The sequence below is a fragment of the Phoxinus phoxinus genome, assembly GCF_949152265.1.
Source record: "Phoxinus phoxinus genome assembly, chromosome: 2".
NCBI lineage: Eukaryota > Metazoa > Chordata > Actinopteri > Cypriniformes > Leuciscidae > Phoxinus > Phoxinus phoxinus.
The window spans coordinates 43,119,536-43,142,272 of NC_136877.1; the positions used below are offsets into that span (position 1 = coordinate 43,119,536).

The 22,737-nt window shown below is 39.1% G+C and overlaps 1 protein-coding gene across 6 annotated transcripts in view; it reads left to right on the forward strand.

Moving 5' to 3' along the window:
* ntrk3b (neurotrophic tyrosine kinase, receptor, type 3b) overlaps positions 1-22,737 on the forward strand; it is a 172,124-nt gene that overhangs the window by 47,406 nt on the left and 101,981 nt on the right. For 5 of the 6 annotated variants that reach the window (XM_079590710.1, XM_079590705.1, XM_079590706.1 and 2 more), the window contains exon 2: positions 21,265-21,339. In XM_079590710.1, the coding sequence (XP_079446836.1) occupies positions 21,311-21,339 (29 nt within the window). In that variant the 5' untranslated portion in view covers positions 21,265-21,310. Of the gene's footprint in view, positions 1-18,391; positions 18,528-21,264; positions 21,340-22,737 lie in introns of those variants that run through there. The other variant, XM_079590709.1, reaches the window with a different exon arrangement.

The window sequence follows — 22,737 nt, forward strand, 5'->3', positions numbered from 1 at the left end:
CGTGATACATGACAGTGTGTGTGTGTGTGTGTGTGTGTGTGTGTGTGTGTGTGTGTGTGTGTGTGCGTGTTTGCAGTGAACACATGATTTATTTAGTTGCTGTCTCAGAAAATGGAGGGGATCCTTCAAAGTTTCAGTTTTTCAATCAAAGTGTCTGTTCTTTAAATGTGAAATTCAGTTTAAGATTATGTGTGCCTTTCTCACCGAGCCAAAATGCTTTCATTTTCATCATTAAGATTGAGTTTAGTCTGAGATTAAATGGATGTATTTAGTTATTTTTTTGTATTCATAATAATCAACATATTTCTAATGCAATTATAGGAAGAATTCTCTCAAGTTTAAGCTGCCTAATGTATATTTTATAGCTACATACACATTTGAAACACATTTCAGTAATGTTTTTCAAAAGAGGACACTTTTGTGTATTTTGTGATATTCTTGCGATAGCATTTGAAACTCATCATATGACTTACAAGCACATCATCAAGTTTTTATGAGGCCTTTTTTGTGTTAAGTAGGTCAGGACTGCCATTTGAGAATTGAGAAGAACGTCAGGGTTTGGCTCTAATGTGAAGAACCGTAACTATAGAATGGCACTGACCCTGTCTCTCCCCTTCATGCAGCCAATGAAGTATTGGTTGAAGTTGTCCTTTAAAGGAAATTTGTGCTACATTTTTGTTTGTCTCTCTTGTAATGTTTTTTTTTTGGGGGGAAGCTGATCGTAGAGCCATCTGCGGGGGCCCCACTTTTACTGAGGAATATAAATGAAGTACTTTCCGAGGCAACAATCAAAAGACGCATTGATAACCTGTGGGAGCAAAGGAGGTTAAGAAAGGAAGTGCTTGAGATCTGGAAACGAGGCTCGGGTTGTGCTGTTTGAGCTTTTGAAGTTTGTTTCTAAGGTGATTGTATTTTAATTAGCTTATGATGAATCACGAAGACAAACGATAGTCGTGTTAGACGTACTGTATAGAGAGAGAGAGAGAGAGAGAGAGAGAGAGATAGAGAGATAGAGAGAGAGAAACTGCAGAATTGTTGGTAGCCAGAAGCTGTTATTCTTCAATATTTCACTATCTATCAGACAACTTTGATAAAAGTCTTTGATTTCCAAAGAAATTCACAGTGTCTAGAATAACAGTGATTCAATTTCAATCTCATGAGACAGCTCTTCTTCTTTTTTGCCATTATTTTCTGACAATTCTCATTATCACAATTTAAAAAAAAATTATTATTACTGTAATGTAAATTAATATATCAGTTTGTATTTATCAATGCAATATGTTTTTATGCAATATGGTAAAAACAATTTCAAAGTAGCCTACCCTACAGCAGTAATGAGAACCTAATGAGAATTACTGCTGAGAATAATGATAATTCCAAAAAATATTTAAAATAAATAAAACATTTTGGTAATGATAATTTTGAGGGGAAATGTGCTTAATTCTCATGGAAATAATGAAATAATGACACACTGCAAAAAATCTTAATGGTTTTTAAATCTGGCTTCATTTGCTTAATGGAAAATATAATATTTTCATTTTTCATTTAATATCACAGAAAAATGTGACTGCACGAAATGTGCCTTTACAAATTTATACTTGACACTAGAATGGTCAAGGCTGATAAAAAGTGATAATACATGCACAGTGACATGGGATATTCCATCCGTTCGTACCAAATGAATTGAAATGAATAACTTTGAGCTCCTTTTTCTTTCCTATAGGCTAGTATAACTAAATGTGATGGGAAAGAGTTTAGGAGAAGAGGAGAATGCATTTGGTGCTCTACAGTAACAGTGGGGATTTGTTACAGAGCTTAGAGTTCTTTTTAAAGTCTGCTTTTTCACCATTATCAGCAAATGTATCCCACATTGAATGTAATAAACCGTTGATTTACACTGCTGCTTCTTTAATTGGAAATGTGCCCATGTCAAGCTCTGTCTGTGTGTTAACGTTGAGGTTTCTAGGTCAAAACTAGCACTGTTCTTTATAATTAGAGAGCCTTCCGATAGCTAAAGTTCACCTGAAGGAGCTGCAGTGCGTAATGCACCATAATGCATAATTATGTTCCATGTTATGGATATAGAGAAGCAGAAAGAAACAAGGTCTAGATCTTCTGTTCAAATTGAGCTAGGTTAAATCTTATAACTTGAGGCAAAACACGTTGCAAAATACTTGAGGCAAAACATGTCTCAATTTGACTTGCCATTAGTTTTGAAAATAACAACATTGTTCATTGTTTCCCTAAAGAAATAGTTTTTTAATACGGAACTACATTTTGTGAAAATTGTATAATGTTCTTTGAGGTCCACTCATAATGTTAGCTAGATTTTTTCATTAAAAACAAACAAACAAACAAAAAACATCCTAATTTAGAAGTAATAGGCTATATTTTCTATCCAGTTTTTCATACTCTCTTTGAAACAATCCGTTTTGATCATGCTCATATTCAAGACTTGCAAGTAAACGCACTCCTGTGATTGGTAAACAGTTTTTCATATTAAAATCAATTCCGACGTCTCTGCCATTACCAAAAAGAGGATCATGCAACCCTAAAAAGGACATAATGCTCAAGCATATCGTTTTTTTCTCAACATAGTCGTGATGTTGCCATTCCTGCCGCTGTTTTGACTCCTTAACTCGTTTTATAAGCTCTTCATGAGATCTCAGCTGGTCAAAATACCATCACATGCAGGCTACGCACATACAACAATACAACATCGACAGTTCTGTCTCAAAATAGGCAATAGTCATAAAAGCCGACCACCAGGTTGAGAACGTATCCCTTTGCCTTTAGGTTCGGTGTTAAAAATGTCAATTTGAATGCTAAACAGACCAGGATTAAATGTTTGGACTAACAAGGAAGATTTCTGATTTTTTTTTAAATAGTACAAGGATCTCTTATATGTCAAAAGTTCAAGGAAAACGAAATTTCTCAATTCATGACCCTTTTAATAATTTCCTTCGCATTTTCTCTTCCTGTTTCGTCCCATGTCTCAAGAATGAGTGCAAGGCGAGGACAGAGAGTGAAAAAGATGTGACAGTTCAAATTAAATAAGCAAAACATCTCATTAAATAGATCACATCATGAAAAGGAAGAAAAAGGAGGGAGGACTCCTCACTTTTGTGATTTTTTAGCCCTGGTGTCTGTTTCTCAAGGCAGTACAAAACGAAGCATAATCGCAGCAGCGCCAGAATGACAGCAGCGCAATGCCACAATGCCAGTCTTTTCGACACCGCACAGATTTCGTCTGCCACCACAAGACTGCTTTCATGGCGGCATTATTCCACCATGAAATATTGAACACTTTGAATCCATGAACAAAATTCCTTTGATCCTCTTTTTCTAGGTCACATAAAATCCTACAAGCCACACATTCCTTACCAACACAACTATTTTTAGATCCAATTTAATTAATATTTTCTCTCTTTGAAAGCTTAATTTGTGCACACTGTGCTAGTAATGATTGTGTTTTAAGCTAATAGGGTAAAGACCCAGTCTGCAAAGTTTTGGATGCGGTCCACAAGACTGTATATTGCCGGCTGCATAACATGCTGGAATAGATTTCAGCTTCAGTGTGGCAGAACCTCAGACGTACAGGTTCATATAATATCATGAAATGGAATCTGTCAGACATTCACGCTTTTCTTTTTTTCTCCCCCAGACTGTGAGCCAAGTAGATATGGAGATTGAAATTGAAATACAGCAGTAAGATTTTAAATGGAAAATGTCCTATCCTATTAAAAGTGTGTACAGCTCTTGTCATGTGTAAGATTCTCAGAGGGCTTGGAATATGTGGAAAAATAGATGTATGAGTGTCGCAGAATCCGATTTGACATACAGTACATGAAAAGACTGCTGTCACTGTCACTGTTTGATTTTATATCAAATGTCTTTCGTTATAATAATCCAGCCTCAAGCACCCTTCTCAGATGACTTATTTTAGTTATGCGCCTGTATACTGACAGGTTTCAAACCTGTCCACTGCCAACGTATAAGGCAGCGTCCTTACTATGAAGCAACATTGTAAGTAAATCATTTGAAATGCTCTACAAAACAAGCAACTCTTACAAATAGCTCTCCTCACACAAAGTGCAGACTCACACATGGTTGAGGTATCACTGTGATACTTCAGTAAAGCATAATAATGCATAACAAGCTTCAAATAGTGTATAATTTTTTTTATGATTTTTTTTTTGAATGTAATCACACACACACACACACACACACACACACACACACACACACACACACACACACACACACACACACACACACACACACACACACACACACACACACACACTGCTGGGTAGATTACTTACAATTTGTAGTCAGAAAAAGATTGTAGTTAGTAACATAATCCATAACATTACACATTTAAGGTAATATAATCAGACTACCTTTTGATTGCTTTTAGATTTCTTTTGAACTAACTCGTTTCTCTCAGTTTTCAGTGAACGGCTCATATAGAGGCTCTGGTCTGTGTGTGCAATTCCTCAAACCTGGAAGACCTTGAACGTATATAAGAAGTAGGCTTTTTTAGAAAGTAAAATTTAAAAGATAAAAAATAAATAGTAGGGAGAATCAATGAATTATGAATAATTTACTGCCACGGTGAGAATAACATGTGATCATGTAATCAATAAAAAAAAAAATCGAATTACAAGTACTAAATCTTGGGAATCTGATTACGGAATCCAGATTACATGGAGTTGGGTCATTAATGTTAAAAGCACCTATTTTTTTTAAGACAACCTTTGAAATAAGGCATTTAGCTGTTGATTGCAGTATTGTGTGTGTTTTCCCTCAATCCACCTCAAAAGGATCAGTGTAAACAGGAATGTGTATATATATATAAAAGGATTAATTCTTGCAGGAAGCTGCTTTTATGTGTCCCACAGGGACCACAATGAAAACGCAACACTTCCGACACACTATTTCACAGCTGGGCTGCAAAATGTCTCACAATGAATATTTGTCCTTACTTCATTTGAATCAGAAGTTAGTTAACACTTGTTGTAAGCGTGGGAAACTAGAGGAAGTCAGTGTAAACTTGTTCGTCCACACACACACTACGTTTACTATCCCAGCCGGCGGGTTGCAAATTATCATCAACAGCATGTATGTGCTAGGACCCCAGATGGGATGTGCTTTAAACACTTTATTTTCACAGCCAAAAGTTTCCCAGATTGGCATGCTGTATGTCACTTTGGGCTTCTTCCCAGTACAAAAGGGAACAGTGATCCAGTATTTTATTTAAAAGCTTCTCATACAACAATGGGCTGCTAGAATACTCATCAGGGGACATGCCATGTATTGCTCAACTCAAGACATATTGAGTGCACAAAAGAAAGCTCTTCATGAAATAGCACTAGAAGGCTTGTTGACAGACATACCTGCTCTGAAGTTTTGCACCATGGAATCAACAGCAAGCCATTGGCAGCAGTTATTCCAGGATAAAGATTTGTTTAATTGTTATTAATGTGGTGGCCAGTGACAATCTGGGGTAACACACACAGACTACAGCCGTGATAAACCAATTCTCTATGTAATCTTTCTTTAAATCAGAATAACACTAAATTATTTAAAAATTGTGGGTTAGACTCCTTTAACTATGCTATCACTACTCTATAATAAAGTAAGTTAATCTTTGTTTGGTTCGGCAACAAAATGATTTACAAACAGAGCCGAGTTTTTTTTTTATTCAAATGAATTGTTTGAATGAACGATTCAATGACTCGCTCGTAAAGAAATGAATTTTTTTTTCCCATTTAGAATGTCAGTGATTCAATGAATCATGAAAACATTAATTTGTTTCACTCTTGAATGAATCAGTGTTTTGAATAAATCATTTTACAGAACCACTCATTGTCGCCACCTACTGGTGTAAGGATGAGATCTGCGAAAAGAATCGCTGAAAAAACAACACGAGCCCTATCATACACCCGGCGCCATGCACGCCAAGCACGACGCAAGTTTTTTTAGCTAGTTTCAGCCCGACGCAGTTATCATTTTCACGTCCTGCGCCACATTGTTTAAATAGCAAATGCATTTGTGCCTATTTGTGCGCACCTGTGCGTGCTGGTCTAAAAACGAGGTGTGTTCAGGCGCATTGTTGGTGCGTTACTATTTTGAGTTGCTTACTGAAATTTCTAATAAATAGAAATAGATTTTTTTGGGTGGATTAACAAATTAAAGACATACTCCAGTTATACAAAAAGTACAGCATGCTCTCATGTACTCACTTATGTTAAATTAGCTGGACACGCTTTTACAATTAAAGCTTTGTACTAGTGCATAGATTTGTATGTTATGACTTCCAGGCTGTAGGGTCCCTAGGAAATTGTTTGGGTCCTCTGTTGAGGTTTGGATCTGGTGAAATATGAAGCAATATTAGTAATGTAATTCCTCGCAATAAGGCAATGCTCATAATACATATTACAACCCCCCCCCCCCAACTCTCTCTCTCTCTCACACACACACACACACACACACACACACACACACACACACACACACACACACACACACACACACACACACACACACACACACACACACACACACACACACACACACACACACACACACACACACACACACACACACACACACTTAATAAAAAGACTTAAAAAAGTAAATAAATATGTAATGTGTTAGACAAAACATGCCAACAAAAACCTAGAAAACTCATTTATCCCTAAACAAGAACTCTTTCAGTTCGGTTTGTGACTGTAATCTTGTTACCCAGTGAGGGCCCCTCGGACAGTTTCACCTGTCTGTTCAAAGACAGTGAAAATAGGTTCTGCCTCTGTGTTTCTGTCTGTTTTCTGCTTTGCTGAATGCCAATCCTGTGTCACACTCTGTGCTTCCCAATGACTTCCTGTCCTGTCTTCCTTACCTTGCCTTCCTCTGGCTTCTTGCAACACACTCATTGGCCACTTAATTAGGTACAACTTTCTAGTAGCCTGCCGGGTCGGACCCCCTTTTGCCTTCTGAACTGCTTTAATTATCCGTGGCATAGATTCAGTAAGGTTCTGGAAACATTTCTCAAGAGATTTTGGTCCATATTGTCATGACAGCATCACGCTGTTGCTGCAGATTTGTCGGCAACTTTGTAAAAAATCGTACGGCATGCTTTCAACAACATGCAAAAAACATAATAGCAGATGAGCAGAAAACATATTTATAGTGTGTAAAATGTCTTCTTTTTATTTTGTGTATAGTTGATGACCATCGTTGTGCTTTCTTCATACATTCCCCCCACCAGAGTGCAAAATGTGTGCCTGTTTTCCTCTGATAAGTGCAGGAAATCAAAATTGCCCACTACTCCGTGTTAAGGAAGTCATCTTGTGCAGGTTTCCCAAACAAGCGCTCACTGCAGCCTTTGGCATGGCAAGTGACATTGGCATTCCAAAACCAGGAAGATATTGGCGTCCGTGCCATTATTGCTTCTCTGTCTAATGCTCTCTGCCTCACGGGACCTAATTATGCTCATTTTCATTTTGGCTGAAGCTCAGGAGTGGATGAGGGTAGAGATGTGCAGAATGTAGATACAGCACAGAAGGGGTTTTGTTGTGCCTATATTTAGACTGCCAGTTCTGGACATGGATCATGAAGCTGCGATGCATTGCACACAGTTAATCTGAGGCACATTGATACATGGCCTGAATGCACGCCTGCCTAGACACGGTTAGTTTGGGAAAGTTAAGTCTTACGCACATTAACTTCGATAAGATGCCCGCAGCACTTTGGATCAGAAAAACTTGATGTGGAGGAAATCTCCTTGAGAATGTGTAATTGCTCTGTTGCTGGTCAGAGTCAGATGTTTTGGAACACTTTTGGAATAAGGAATAGTTCACCCCAAAATGAAAACTTTTTACCTCTATGTTATTCAAAATCTTTTTTTCTTCCATAGAACCCTAAAGGAGAACGTTTCTTGTTTTTTCTTCAATACAACCGCAAAAATGGGGACTAAAAAAGGATGCAAAGGCACCCTAAATTATCTATATAATGTATAGAAAGTACTGTAAGTCCAGTCGTATGGTATTAAAAAATTACATAAGGGTGATTAAAGACAGCAGAATTTTATTTTTGGCTGAACTGACTGTTAAATGATGGCGCTTACATTGTCCTTTGTGTTTTCTTTTAAGAAGAGAGCTCCTTTCTAGGTAAAAAAAAATCTGTTCTACATATATAAACACACGTTTTTCTAAGTGATAATACGACAACATATGAAGATGACAAGAATGTTGAAAGGCATTGCTGATAGGTGTAGTGAATAGGGAAAATGAGGCTGAGACATTTGCACATTTTTAAAGGTCACCGCTATATGGGGACAGTATAATTGCCCTGTGTGTATATAGAGATGAGACATTATCGTGATTTTACCTCAATTGAACACCTTTCCAAAGGAAGTCAGACAAATTGATCAGAGAGCTCAATATTTCAATGCTTATGTCTAAAGTGAACAAATCAGTCAATGCAGATTTCAATAATTTCCAGTTCTCAAGCCTTTCTCACAATATCTGCCAGTGTCTTTAAAAGGTACTTTTGGCAAGCTACAACCTAATCTTAAGTTAAAATATTTATCTAGAGTCTTGTAAGTTATGTTTTATAAGTAAAAATATATAACTGTCCAATGATATAATTTATAATTTAATCACAGATATATATTTTTGTTGCATCTTATTTAAGGTGAGAGTATCCAACTTGAACAGGTAGCCTAAATATAGAGCCTAATCAGTGCATAGTATAGGGAGTCGAATCAGTGATTCATTTTTGTGAAACCCCATTTACATGAACCATCCGAACAAACCAATTCACTAAGATGAATCGGACTTTCCAAAACTACATATGAGAGAAGGGACAATTTAGGATAAATCAATTTACTAAATGAATCAGGCTTTCCTACTCTACGGCTCTGTCCCAAATGGAACCCTAAGCCCTCGCGATCTTCCTCTCAGTCCACACTTTCATGACGTAATTTGGGCACGCAGCGGACATTGTAAGTCCACAAGAGACTTGAGTGCCATTTGCGACAGGGCGTACATATGATCCAGAGGAACATTTAAGATGTACAGATTTACTAGAATGAATCAGACTATCCAACACTAAGGCCCTATCCCAAATGGCACACTTCATGAGCTCTTGCGGTCTTGTGGACTTATGGCTGCGGCATGACCGTCTCTGTTAAGTCCATAAGACTGTAGGGTGTCCTATTTGTCCTTTTAGGTTTCAGATTATAAAATCTCATAATGTACGATCATTTCTGAATTTTGTGACACTTCAAATGATGGTCGTTGTAATAGGGCTTTTACTCATTGATCCAGCTGTGGATCCTACGTCTACCGTCACGTGAACGTGGTGTTTCACATGTCTTCCATCTCATCTCATGTTATGTCTTCATAGCCGATCATTGTGGAGAATGACTCTCTCTCACGAGCACAAGTTAACGTTCCTGCCAGGGCACTTAGGTCAGTTATTTCCAAGCTGAGGTCGATAGTTAAACAATAAAGTAATTTGCAGGTCATGTCAAAAAGTTGTTGGTCTAGATAAATATCTGTATTTTGTATGTTTGACTCATGTACCATACAATACATTTAAATACTTCTGGTATGATACTTAGACAATCTGTCAACACTGAGATACATTTAATAGCCTGTTATGGAGGAGTGATGCTCATATTAACTAATATATTAATAGTGATATTAATGAGGAGGCTATTATTATCAATTTTTGTCTTGTTTTTGGGCGACTATTAATATAATTAAATCCGCAGTAAACATGGCAAGTGTATTGATGGTGTCCTCATGTCACTTTTCGCTTGTATATTGTAATGTTTTTGTCACATCTTTTGAGAAGGCAGTGCTTTGGCATTCTTAGAGAAAATTGATTTGTTATTATAAACATAAATATAATTGGTTTAAATTGGAATTTATCCTTTGCCATTTAAACTATTAATTTGACATTTTAAATTTGACCAATTTGACAGAGTATTTAAAATGTTAAAATATATATACATGCTGATAGTTCATCTTGTCTCCAATGCACAGCAGGATACCCACATAGATTTATAATTTATCCACCCTTTTTACAGCTACATCTCTGCTGTGCACTTTTAGCAGTGGAAGTTAATATACTGTTACGGTGTGGAAGGGAGGATGAACCCAATCGCAGACAGTAGTCAAGGCAACACGATTTATTAAACAAATAACGGGGAAAACAAAGCCCACGAGGGGGCAAAACATAGACAGAACAACTAACTAGACTGTGACAGATAACTACAAGAAAACAAAGAATTAATACAGGCAATAGCGCAACAGGACAACAGCTCTTCACAAGATACTCACAGAATGACAAGGATTAACAATGAACCGACACAGGACAGCAAACACAAGGGGATTAAATAGGGAGACTAATGATAACAAAACAGGTGACACGTAAAGCAATAATGACGAGACTAATGATAACAACAGGTGACACAGGTAAAGCAATAATGACAAAACGAGGATAACAAGGAGGGCGGGGCTAGATGACGAGACAACACAAGCACATGGCCAAACAAGACCACGTGTTTGCACATAAAACATGGGTCTGTCATGATCCTGCCTCAAGACCTAAAGAAAGACGATGACTAGATGGCAGAATCATGACAGAACCCCCACCTTAAGGAGCGGCTTCCAGACGCTCCTCAAGGGTACATCAAACACGGGACATGACGGACTGAGACAAAGACACAAACCAACTAAACATGACAAATAACATTAAAGGCAGACACGAAAACACAACGACAGGGTTGGGGTGCAACAATAAAAATAACAAACACTGGAGGGGGGGCGGAGGAACAAGAGAGTTCATAGGGGAATGTCCAGGGTGGGTGGGTGGGACTGTGGTCTTGGGTTTACGGGGTGAGGGTTGAGGGCGAGGAATCCGAGCAGACTTGGACGGGGAGACACGTGGAACAGTCTTGGGGGAAACAGACTGGGACGGGGTGACACATGGAACAGTCTTGGGGGAAACAGACTGGGGCTGAGTGCAGACAGGGCTGACCGGGGAAACACAAGGCGACTTGATAGGAGTCTTGATAGGGACAACAGGGGGCGACGATACGGGACGAATCTTGATGGGGGAAACAGTAGGAGATGAAGCAGGACTCAAGACAGGGGATGTAGTAGGTGGCTGGGCAGTGGAGAGAGGCAATGCAGCAGCAGGCTGCGGAGCTGGAACGGGGTCATAGAATTCTGCAGACGAATCAGAACCAGCGCTCCTCACATCAGACTCGGAAGATGCGCTTCTCATGTCTGATTCAGGATTCGCGTTCTCTGCAACCGACTCAGGAACAGCAATCCTAGCAGCCGACTCAGGAACAGCCTTCTCTGCAGCTCTAGGCACGGGGTCTGGGGACAAGACAGGCTTGACTGGGACTTCTAGGATCTTGACGAGACGTGACAAATAATCAGACAGGGTCTTGGCAGCAATGACGACCGGCATCTCTTGACTAGCTGAAACCGACTGTAACACTGCTTTAGCAGCAGAATCGGCCGCGGCTCTCTCTTCAGCTCTCACGACTGCAGACTCATGAGCAACCCTCTCTGCTGCCAGCACTGGAACAGCGTTGACTGAAGCGGGCTCTGGAACAGCGTTGACTGAAGCGGGCTCTGGAACAGCGTTGACTGAAGCGGGCTCTGGAACAGCGTTGACTGAAGCGGGCTCTGGAACAGCGTTGACTGAAGCGGGCTCTGGAACAGCGTTGACTGAAGCGGGCTCTGGAACAGCGTTGACTGAAGCGGGCTCTGGAACAGCGTTGACTGAAGCGGGCTCAGGAGGAGACAGAGATGGAGGACAGAAAGCTCCCTTCTTCCTCCTCTTTCTCCTTGGCCGCGGAGCAGAGACCAAAACCGGGCTTGTGACCAGTAGGGGAAGCTCAGCAGGGACCGTAACTGGTGCTGGGAGGACAGACTCTGGCAGGGTTGACTCCGTCGCTGAAGTCTCCGAAGCAGACTCCCACGAGATCCGTCTCCCTCGCTTGCAGCGGAGACTTACAGGTGCGGATGACGCTTCAGGAGTCGAAGTGGGGCACCCCTGTTCCTCCTGCGTAACAACGCCTAAGACGCGACCCTCCGGGATCACGGGCAGCATGGCCGGCGATGACGACATGGGAGTCTGCGGCTCCTTTTGACACAAACGATCCACCACTTCTCGGAAAGAACGGTGGACCAGTCTCTCCCGTACAGCCAGAGGAGGAGGGGTATTGAGACCCGCGATGAAGTAACGGTTGACCAGGATCTCTGGCAAGAAAAATCTCTTCCCTTCCACGACCTGGGCGTACCGTCTCAAGGTCGACTCACCCTGGGGAGGAAAAGGAAGTTTTCCACTCTTACTGTCAGCGATAGCCGACTGCCACCATAGTTCCTGGTCGTCCGAATGTTGCTTGACGGAATCAGACATACTGTCTGCTGGGTTCTCTCTTGGTCGGTTCATTCTGTTACGGTGTGGAAGGGAGGATGAACCCAATCGCAGACAGTAGTCAAGGCAACACGATTTATTAAACAAATAACGGGGAAAACAAAGCCCACGAGGGGGCAAAACATAGACAGAACAACTAACTAGACTGTGACAGATAACTACAAGAAAACAAAGAATTAATACAGGCAATAGCGCAACAGGACAACAGCTCTTCACAAGATACTCACAGAATGACAAGGATTAACAATGAACCGACACAGGACAGCAAACACAAGGGGATTAAATAGGGAGACTAATGATAACAAAACAGGTGACACGTAAAGCAATAATGACGAGACTAATGATAACAACAGGTGACACAGGTAAAGCAATAATGACAAAACGAGGATAACAAGGAGGGCGGGGCTAGATGACGAGACAACACAAGCACATGGCCAAACAAGACCACGTGTTTGCACATAAAACATGGGTCTGTCATGATCCTGCCTCAAGACCTAAAGAAAGACGATGACTAGATGGCAGAATCATGACATATACAGTTTTTTATGAACCCGACTGACTATTAAACAGTGTTCAGTCATGTCTATTTTGATGTCAAGACTGACAGAGAAAACTCAAAAATGTTAAATGTAATGTAAACACATTCTTGCATTGCATTCTTTCAGGAATGTAAACATTCACTATTGTTAATACTTAGGGTAAGTATTAAAATTCAGCACATAACTATGCATCCATCACTATGTTACAGAAATAAATGATACAGTACCTCAAATCATGTGGCTTGTTCAGGAGGGGTGTGCTATTACTCTTTTTTTCTGGCAGGCAATAAATGGGGGGATAATACCATACAAACCTAAACTGTGGGAGTAATTTTGCTCTGTGGAGAATTCCTCTTAAAAATAAAGATTCCAAAAGGGGTTTTTTCACAGCGATGCCATTTTTGGTTCCCCAATGAACCTTAAATAGTTCTTTAAAGAACCATTAAATAACTTTTTAATAGTAAAGAATGGATGTGGAATGGAAGGGTTCCATGGATGTTAAAGGTTCTTTATGGAACCTATATTAAAGATGATTGTTTCTTTTATTTGTATCATTGTTTACAATTCTTTTCCTGGTTTGCCTTACTAAGATGCCCAATTTCATTTGCTCAGTCCTAGTTTCTCTTCAATTAGCTGCTTATTGATTTGTACACTCCCTCTGTTAATTAACCAATCACTGCAACCATGCGCTAATGAGTCCTGATTTATAAATGCCTGCATTGATGCGCAATGTTGGAACTGCTTGATGTTTGGGATGTGTGTTCATGAGACATGTACGTTTATTTTGTGTATCTTTTGATTGTGTAAGTTAAATAAGATTTATCTTGAAGTGTTCGTGTTTCTGTTCTAGAAGCCGCACATTATGTACTCCCTCATCTGCTCTGTTCTACCGGTTTCAGTGGATTAATAAAGTGGTCAAATGGAATTGTACTGGACTCTGTGTTCTTGCAGACATCCCTGCTGGAATCAAGCCAGACATTTCCTCCTTAGGCCTAACCTCCCTTACAGAACCATTGATGCCAAGAACCTTTATTTTTAGGAGTGTACAATAGCATGGCAAGTATCCAGAACACCCTAGCAACATGCTGACCAGTCAGGAACCTCAGGAACAACACAGCAGTGACCTGGCAACCACTTCCAAAACCCTAGCACAGGCAAACAACACTCATTTCTTCAGAAAATATAAATGGGTATCACTTTATTTTACACTGTTCTTGTTGCACATGCTTACACGTACGTACTATAACAGTACATTTTAGATGCAACTAACCCTGAACCAAACCCAAATCCTGACTCTGGCCCTATAGTGCATGCAGTTAATTATTATTACTCAGTACTTATATGTATAATTACACTGTAACAAGGACACCTTAAAATGAAGTGTAACCTATAAATGAAACTGCTTGTAATTAAAGCCTTTCTATACTCCAACTGCAATGTAATAAATGCTAACAAACCTCAGAAGTGTTGCCTCACATAATGACACTTTTCTACCATTTAACATGCAAATCAGCATCCAGGCACCTACGAATGATTTATAGCTTGTTAGCGGTAAAGGTGAGGCATGTTGTATTTATACATCAGAAGTGTAAATCCTGGATTGAAACCTGAAATCAGCAACAGATGGAGGCCAGCTGTAATTTCATCGACTAGATCCATTAGAAATAAGGCATGTTGTACACCTGTCTCTGAATAATTGCATTTATTCAGATGTTATGTGGGTGTAGAAGGGACGGCAGTAAAGAATAAGTGAAGAGTAAATCTAGTGAAGAGTTGTTTACTGACTCAAGCAGTCATGCTGAAGAGTTTTGTAGATGTGGTTGCTCTAATTGCTATTACAGTATTTGAAATCATTTAATTGGTTGAGTTCATTATCATACTCATCAGCGGTCTAGGGAACCTATCATACACCCAGCGCAATGTGGCGCCAGGCGCAACGCAAGTGTTTTTTGCTACTGTAGTTTCAGCCCGACGCAGTTATTATTTTCACATCCCGCGCCACATTGTTTAAATAGCACATTGCTTATTACACACACAGGGATGGGTAGCAGCACACACACAAAAAAGAACTACAATGTAAAAGATTAATATGGTGTACATAAAGATATGGTGGAATCCGGCTTGTCCCATAATTGGTATACCCTTTAACCTCGCACACGAGCACATCCGTTTTCTCTCAGGAGAAGCGTTTAGTCTTTCCGCTTGCAAATTCCGCCATGTAGCCTAAATAGCAAATCCGCCATAGCGTGAGCTCTACTGGCTTTTAACCCCTTATATTGGCACCGGCCCGCCACGGCCATTATATATTTAAAACAGTAATATCCTATACTAAACCTAAACCAATCTTGACAAACTATATATCATTTGAAAGCTTACAATCTCTAGTTTTCATTTTAGGATGATTTTTTAAATAAATTACAGAGGAGTCGTAATTTATCAATTTGCAACAATAATATTTTCATACTCCTAAGGCGTGTTCAGACCTTTATTTTGAAATAAAGATGAACATGAAAAATCATGAAAGAAGGGTAGAAACCTCAGTTTGTTTTCATGCCAAGAGTTCAAAAGACAGCATCCATTCAATTGTTTTAGAAAAAAAGGTCTGAAAATGTTTTAAATATAAAAGAAAAAAATTATAGATTCACCATTTGTGATTCACCATTCGTGGCAGGCAGCGAGCTATAATGCACATACGTGTTCTTTTTAGGTTTCTTAGATGTTGAATTCATTTCAAAATCTGCCAAATTTCCAATACTACTTCTGAATAGGATGTCTACTTCATAAATTGTATGAAAATTGTAAAAAAATAATGGTTCAGATCACTCAAACAACATATGGAAATGGAGGCGCCCTTATATGGGTAGTAATGTCAACTAGTGGAAAAGTTTGGTACTGCGCCAGAACAAAATCTCACTGAAAGCTTATTTTTTGAGATATCAACCTAAAATTTGAAACACAACTTATTCAGATTTTTGCCTTTTATTTATTTTTTGCAGTTTTAGAGTCCACCAGGTTTTGAAAATATATATTTTATATAAAATATGAATAATAAAAAATGTGAACGTTGTACATTTTCATAAACTCAAACTTCTATAACTTTTTTTCCATTTAACTTTCTTAATTTATTGCACTTCTAAATCTGCCAAATGTCTTCTTTAAAACAAGACCAATCTTACATCTATATTCCAAAGCATTCTTGAATTACAACCATTTAAGTTTGGAATGTGTATTTTCATGTCTATTAAAAAAAGGGGTGGCGGGAATGGGAAATTACACTCTGATTGGTTTATTGCACGTTACGCCCAAAACACACCCATTACTCATTAAGAGAATAGGGACAACCCTTTTAGACCATCCACCGGCTGCGGCAACCATTTTTCCCGTCGTTAAACTAGCAAAAGTGGATTCGGACACGCCCTAAGTGCACTTGTGCCGTGCGCTTTAGACCATGCGCTTAGACCGTTAAAATGGGGCCCTTGGTTTTCAGCTTTTCAGGGTTCTTTACTCAAAGCCTGGCTCTGAGAAGAAAAGGTATGTGTCGATCAATGCCTTGAGAGCACACCTGAGACAATCTGCTTTATTAAATGTTCTTCCATTAAGCTCTATGTACTTGTGCTGTAGATCATTTAAACAAAGTCATTAATCATGCCCAGGCATGAGTGTTGAGAACAATGGAGAGAGAGGAGATTATGGAGAAAACAGCCATGAACTTGCACACAGCCTGAGAGAGGCTTTTCATCACAAGCTGAAACGAAATGGGCACAGAGCTTTTGACTGATATTTGAGTGATTCACATGGTTTAGGGTGTGCATCTGTATAAACACTGTTGATCCAATGCATCTGGATCACAAAAATGCCATCCAGACTCAGTTATAGATTTATATGCATCCAGCGAGCGAGGTCTGATTAACGAACAGAATATTATTTATTTTTTTAAAGAGTATGTATGAGTATTACATTATGTAGATATTAGTCTAGTCTAACTGATTAATATATTATTTATAAATAAGTCAATGGGATCAGTGTGTTTAGACAGTGTATATATATATAGAGAGAGAGCCTATACGGTAACACTTAACTATAATGTTTCATTTGTTATGTTAAAGGGTTAGTACACCCAAAAATTTTAATTCTGTCAGTAATTACTCACCCTCATGTTGTTCCAAACCTGTGAGACTTTCGTTCATCTTCCGAACACAAATTAAGATATTTTCGATGAAATCTGAGAGCTTGCTCACTCATTCGTAGGCTGCTAGGTAATTGATATCCCATCCCAGAAAAGTTAGTAAAGACATTGGTAAAATAGTCCATGTGACTACAGTGGCTCAACCTTAAGTTTATCAAGCGACGAGAATCATTTTTGTGCGCAAAAAAACAAAACAAAAATAACGACTTTATTCAACTATTCATTTTCTTCTGTGAGTTCACGTAGTGTAACTGCGCAACGCTTCTGGGTTGAACGTCAGAACGTCGGCTCACTGTGAATTCACTCAGAACGTGAACTCACTCAGAGGCCCACACAGAACTAAATTAATAGTTAAATAAAGTCGTTATTATTGTTTGTTTTTTGCACACAAAAAGTATTCTCACTTGATACATTTTTATATTAAATTATACGCAGATTCATGAAAATTCTAATTAGCCCCACCTCCACTCGCTCACATCAGTTCAGAGATTCATTCGGCTAATACTGAGGTAAACGCTGCACAATGGTATCGCTCTTTACAACTTTACCGACACATAACGGTAATTAAGATGATTAGCCTTTTGCTAGCTTGACTATGTTATTAAACTGGTATGTGTTGCTATAATGTTACACAAACTATGTTACCTCGCCATTTCAGACTGCCTTCTAACAATCATCAGACACGCTTTGAACAACTCAGAACGTCAGTGGATAAAGGTATATAGTTCATCATAACATTGTAATATAGCCTACATCATACACCCGCTATATTGCTAAATCTATCCGATTTTTCATATCAACAGAAACAAAAACCGGGATAACCTGGCATCTCTCGAGACTCCCCTGCTAGTTCGCTGTTAATGATATGTTAAAGCCCACTGGAGAAAATACTCAACAATGCTGTTGACTTATGAATTTGCACATGGTTGTCTTAAAGCACATGAAAACACCACATAGACATACAACATTAAAGGGTGGGTAAAATGCCCTTTTCACAAGATGTACAATAAATCTCTGATGTCCCCAGAGTGTGTGTGATGTTTTAGCACAATATACCCACAGATATTTTTATATAGCATGTTAAAGTTGTCACTTTTTGAAGGTTTGCAAAAACGCACCGTTTTGTGCCTGGCCCTTTAAATGCAAATGAGCTGCTGCAGAGGGCGGGGTTTCAAGAGCGCGTGTGTGTTTAGCAGCTGCTTTTACCTCATGCAAACACACTAAAATGACAGAAACTGTTCTGCCTTTAATGTTAAAACGGAGTCAGACAAAGATGGAGAGACTCAAGAAGAAGTGACAACATGTAGAATGAAACAGGACGTCTCTGAATGGTTAGTTGATGAATTTATGTTGCTGATGTGGAGTTAACTATCTTCAATTAGCATATTCTGTCATGATAATCTATAAATCGCTCGTATAGGAACTGTTGTGAGATGCACACAGAGTGACTTTCTATTGCATGTGAAAAGATGGACGCTAAAGTTTGAGCTGACTCACAAATGTACTGTTATACAACAACTTTTCCTCTTCTCAACATGGACTGCGTGTTCCCAGGGCAGGGTTTATGTACATTTTAGGGATGGTGATGTCACTGTTTGTTGTAGTCCTTTTCTTTAAAAGCAAATATCTTCCTTTGCTTTGAACTTTGAGCGTTGTAACTTTGCAGATGTTGTTTATGCTCAAACAGCAACATTACACACTAACTAAAGTTAGAAAAGTGAAATCATACTCAACCACTCCCTTAAAAACTTGATTTTCACCACTGGGGGACTTTTAACAATGTATTAGTAAATGAGATAAAAGTGCAATTTTTAGTTCATGTTAACTATTGAAACTTTATGGTAAAATGTTACATTAATTTTGTTAATTATTCAATAATTTTAATCTGCTTTAAATGGACTAGATTTAAAGGACATCTGTGTACAAACTTGCCAAACTATTAGGTAATTATTAACAGGTAATTATTAAAATAATTTAGCAGCAAGGATAAAAACAAAACAGTGATTCTCAACTGGTTTTAGACATCTTCAGTGGTGGGCGTCAGCTGTGAAGCCCATCCTCAATCAAAGCTCTTTGTGGAAATGAGTGACCTGAAGACACTGTATAAAACCAATGGGCAGTGAAGTAGCAGGGCCTCTGCTGTATTGCATTAACTGCAGTGCGACTCATTTGTAAAGTGTCACTCTCTCCGATGCTGTAAACAGAAACATTAAATCTACCTGATGGACTGTGCTGGACTGTGCTTCTAGGGGTTTTGTGGCATTGTCAGGGTGTGTGTGGATCTAGAAGCGTGTATTCTTGTTTGCTTTTGTCTGTGGCTGTGTTCTGTCAGCGGCACATCCTTAATTTCTCCTGCTTGGAACATCTTTCACTTCTGTCCAGATTGTGTTTGTTTTAGCTGGCAGATAAAAAAAGTGTGCGGTATAGGAAATAAAGGCAGTGCTGCATGCCCTGGCAGTAGCTGAATGTAAATGCAAGCATGTTTTCAAGCAGATTCTGACATTGATAATGTTTTTTCAGTGACACGGATGTGAGGGATAATTGTGTGACCTTTTTTCATTTATTCAGAAAATGTTTTGCCTAAACCTTTTTAATTTTTGCCTCTTAAAAAAAAAAAAAAAAGAATGTTTAAAAATCAATGTTTAGTTGTCGTTACAGTTACAATAAGTTTAAACATATCTATGAATTAAAGGGTTAGTTCGCCCAAAAATAAATATTCTGTCATCATTTACTCACCCTCATGTCATTACAAAGCCGTAAGACTTTCATTCACCTTCAGAACACAAATGAAGATATTTTTGTTGAAATCTGGGAGCTTTCTGTACATTCAGTGACCGCTACGCAACTACCAGTTTCAAGCCCCAGAAAGGTAGTAAAGATATCCTAATAGTAATCCATGTGACTCCAGTGGTTTAACCTCAATTTTATGAAGTGACGTGATTTGTTTGTGCAGCAAATGATCACTTATCCACTTTATTTACAAAAGATTAACCTCCAATGCGCGGTCTCTAGAGGACCAAGATGCATAGCGTTTGTGTTGAGCAGACGTTGTTGCGTGAATGTGCATTGGAGATTAATATTTGGTAAATAAAGTGGTCAATTATGTGTTTTTTTTGCACAAACAAAGCACTTGCGTTGCTTAAAAAAACACTGGAGTCGCATGGATTACTTTAGTGATGTCTCTACTACCTTCCTGGGGCTTGAAAGTAGTAGTTGCGTAGCTGTCGGGAGGGACAGAAAGCTCTCAGATTTCATCAAAAATATCTTCATTTGTGTCCCGAAGATGAATGCAAGTCTTACGGGTTTGGAACGACATGAGGGTGCGTAATTAATGAGAGAATTCTTATGTGAACTATCCCTTTAAAGTCAGATTCTACTGAACTCAAAATATACTTATAAAATACTTGAACAGAAAAGGTCAAAGCACTAGAATGTGAATAATTATATTTAGAAATGATATAACCAACCATTCAAAAGTTTCATGTCACATGATCCTTCAGAAATCATTCTAATATGATGATTTGCTACTCAAGAAAAATTTCTTATGATTGCTAAATTGACAAATTGAGCAATTAAATGAGTCCTTGCTGAATAAAAGTATTTTTTTTTAAATCTACAGACCCCACACTTTTGAACTGTTTGTGTAAATTATTTTGGGAGAAGAGAGGATTAAATTGTGCTCATTGTGAGTTTTATTACTGATGATACATTTATTTAGTGTTACGATGATCCAAGCTTATCATGGTATACATGATAATTATCTTTGTGTTTCCCATATTATATGCATTTGACCTTACAGTCTAGGGTAAAACAAATTGTTTTGCTAATTATTTCACAGTGTGGTTTGCAAGTTATCACACCCTTAGGCCATCTGCGTAACCAACACACGAATGCCTCTGAGAGGAATGTTTCAAGAGCGCTCGCTGACCTGTGATACATTTTTCAAAACTCCGGGGACCTTCCATTGGGTTCCTGCCCCAGCCATCAAGTGGAAAAACACATATATCTTGGTTGAATAAATTGGTGGTAATGGTGCTGTTTTCAATATTTTCTCTCTTTCTTTTGTAGACACATAGAAAATTGGACTGGATTGCAGATTCTTAAGGATGTTGACATGGAACTGTACACAGGACTCCAGAGACTGTGAGTATTCAAAAACAAATCCCATAGAGGTTACATGCATTTTACACTAAAGTCTGGTGGACATTGCACAATTTGGGAAATCTGAGACATGTTTTGGGAAGATGTCTTTAATCTTCAGTTCCTTTTTCAAGGGAACGCACGCTGTGTCAATGACGCTTTGAGAACGCCTCTGTGTGATTGCGTTTGAAACACGTGTGTCAACTAGTCCAATGGCGAGACGGGACATCACGGGTGGGTGACGTCACGACCAGGAAAGCATAAAAGCACATCCGGAATGACCGGCAATAGCTTCTGTGCCTCAGCTTCTTCCAAACGTATCTCGATGGGTCCTGCAGATTATATAAAAAAGGTTACAGAATCCAGTTTGGTTCTCGTCCAGTAGATTCAACTGACGTTAGTACATCCCAAACAGGCTCTGGTGATGGAACAAGAATAAGAGAAGGAAGCTAAAATGTGTGGATGCAGCTCTGGCGCCGCTTAGACTGCAATTTGCATTCTGAACTATATAGATGACTGGCTTATTCTAGCAGAGTCGGAGCAGATGGTCGGTTCAGGCATCGAGATGTCGTTCCTGCTCACATTCAAAAGTTGGGGTTGATACTGAATGCCAAGAAGAGTGTGCTTTCTCCAGTTCAGAGGACCACTTTCCTTGGTGTGGTATGGGATTCAGTAACGATGCAGGCCGTCCTTTCGCCTGCTCGTGTTGCTGCTATCCTCACAGCCTTAAAAGAGATAAAGTTAGGCTAGTCACTCACCGTGAAACAGTTTCAGAGACTGTTGGGTCTGATGGCAGCTGTGTCCAAAGTGATCTCTTTTGGCCTGCTGTGAACCCTTGAAGTGGTGGCTCAAGATCAATGGGTTTTCCCCAAGGGGGAACCCACTTTGTATGATCAAGATTACGCGCAGGTGTCTCCTCATAGGTCATATAAATGAACTAAATTAATAATTTTTTTACAACAAAAAATGAAACATCACTGAACTTACTTAAGCTGGACTGTGATGCTATTTTCTTCTGGAAACAAACTTTGTTGCATTATTTTCCTGTTATCTCTGTAAAGCTTGACTTAAAGAGAGTAGGAGATCTTCAGGCCCTGTCGGTATCCCCCACGTGCCTTGAGTTTGCACCGGGGATGGTCAAAGCATTCCTTTATCCAAAGCCAGGCTATGTCCCTAAGGTGCCAACCAATGTACCGCAGCGGATTGTTTTACAAGCCTTCAGCCCTCCTCCTTTCGGAGATCAGGACCAGAAAAAGATTAACCCTTTCTGTGTCCAGTGAGAGCACTGGATACTTATGTCCACAGAGCTGCCCTGTGGAGGAAAACCAATCAGCTATTTGTCTGCTTTGGATCACATAAAAAGGGGTCCCCTGCGTCCAAACAGACAGTTGGCAGATGGAT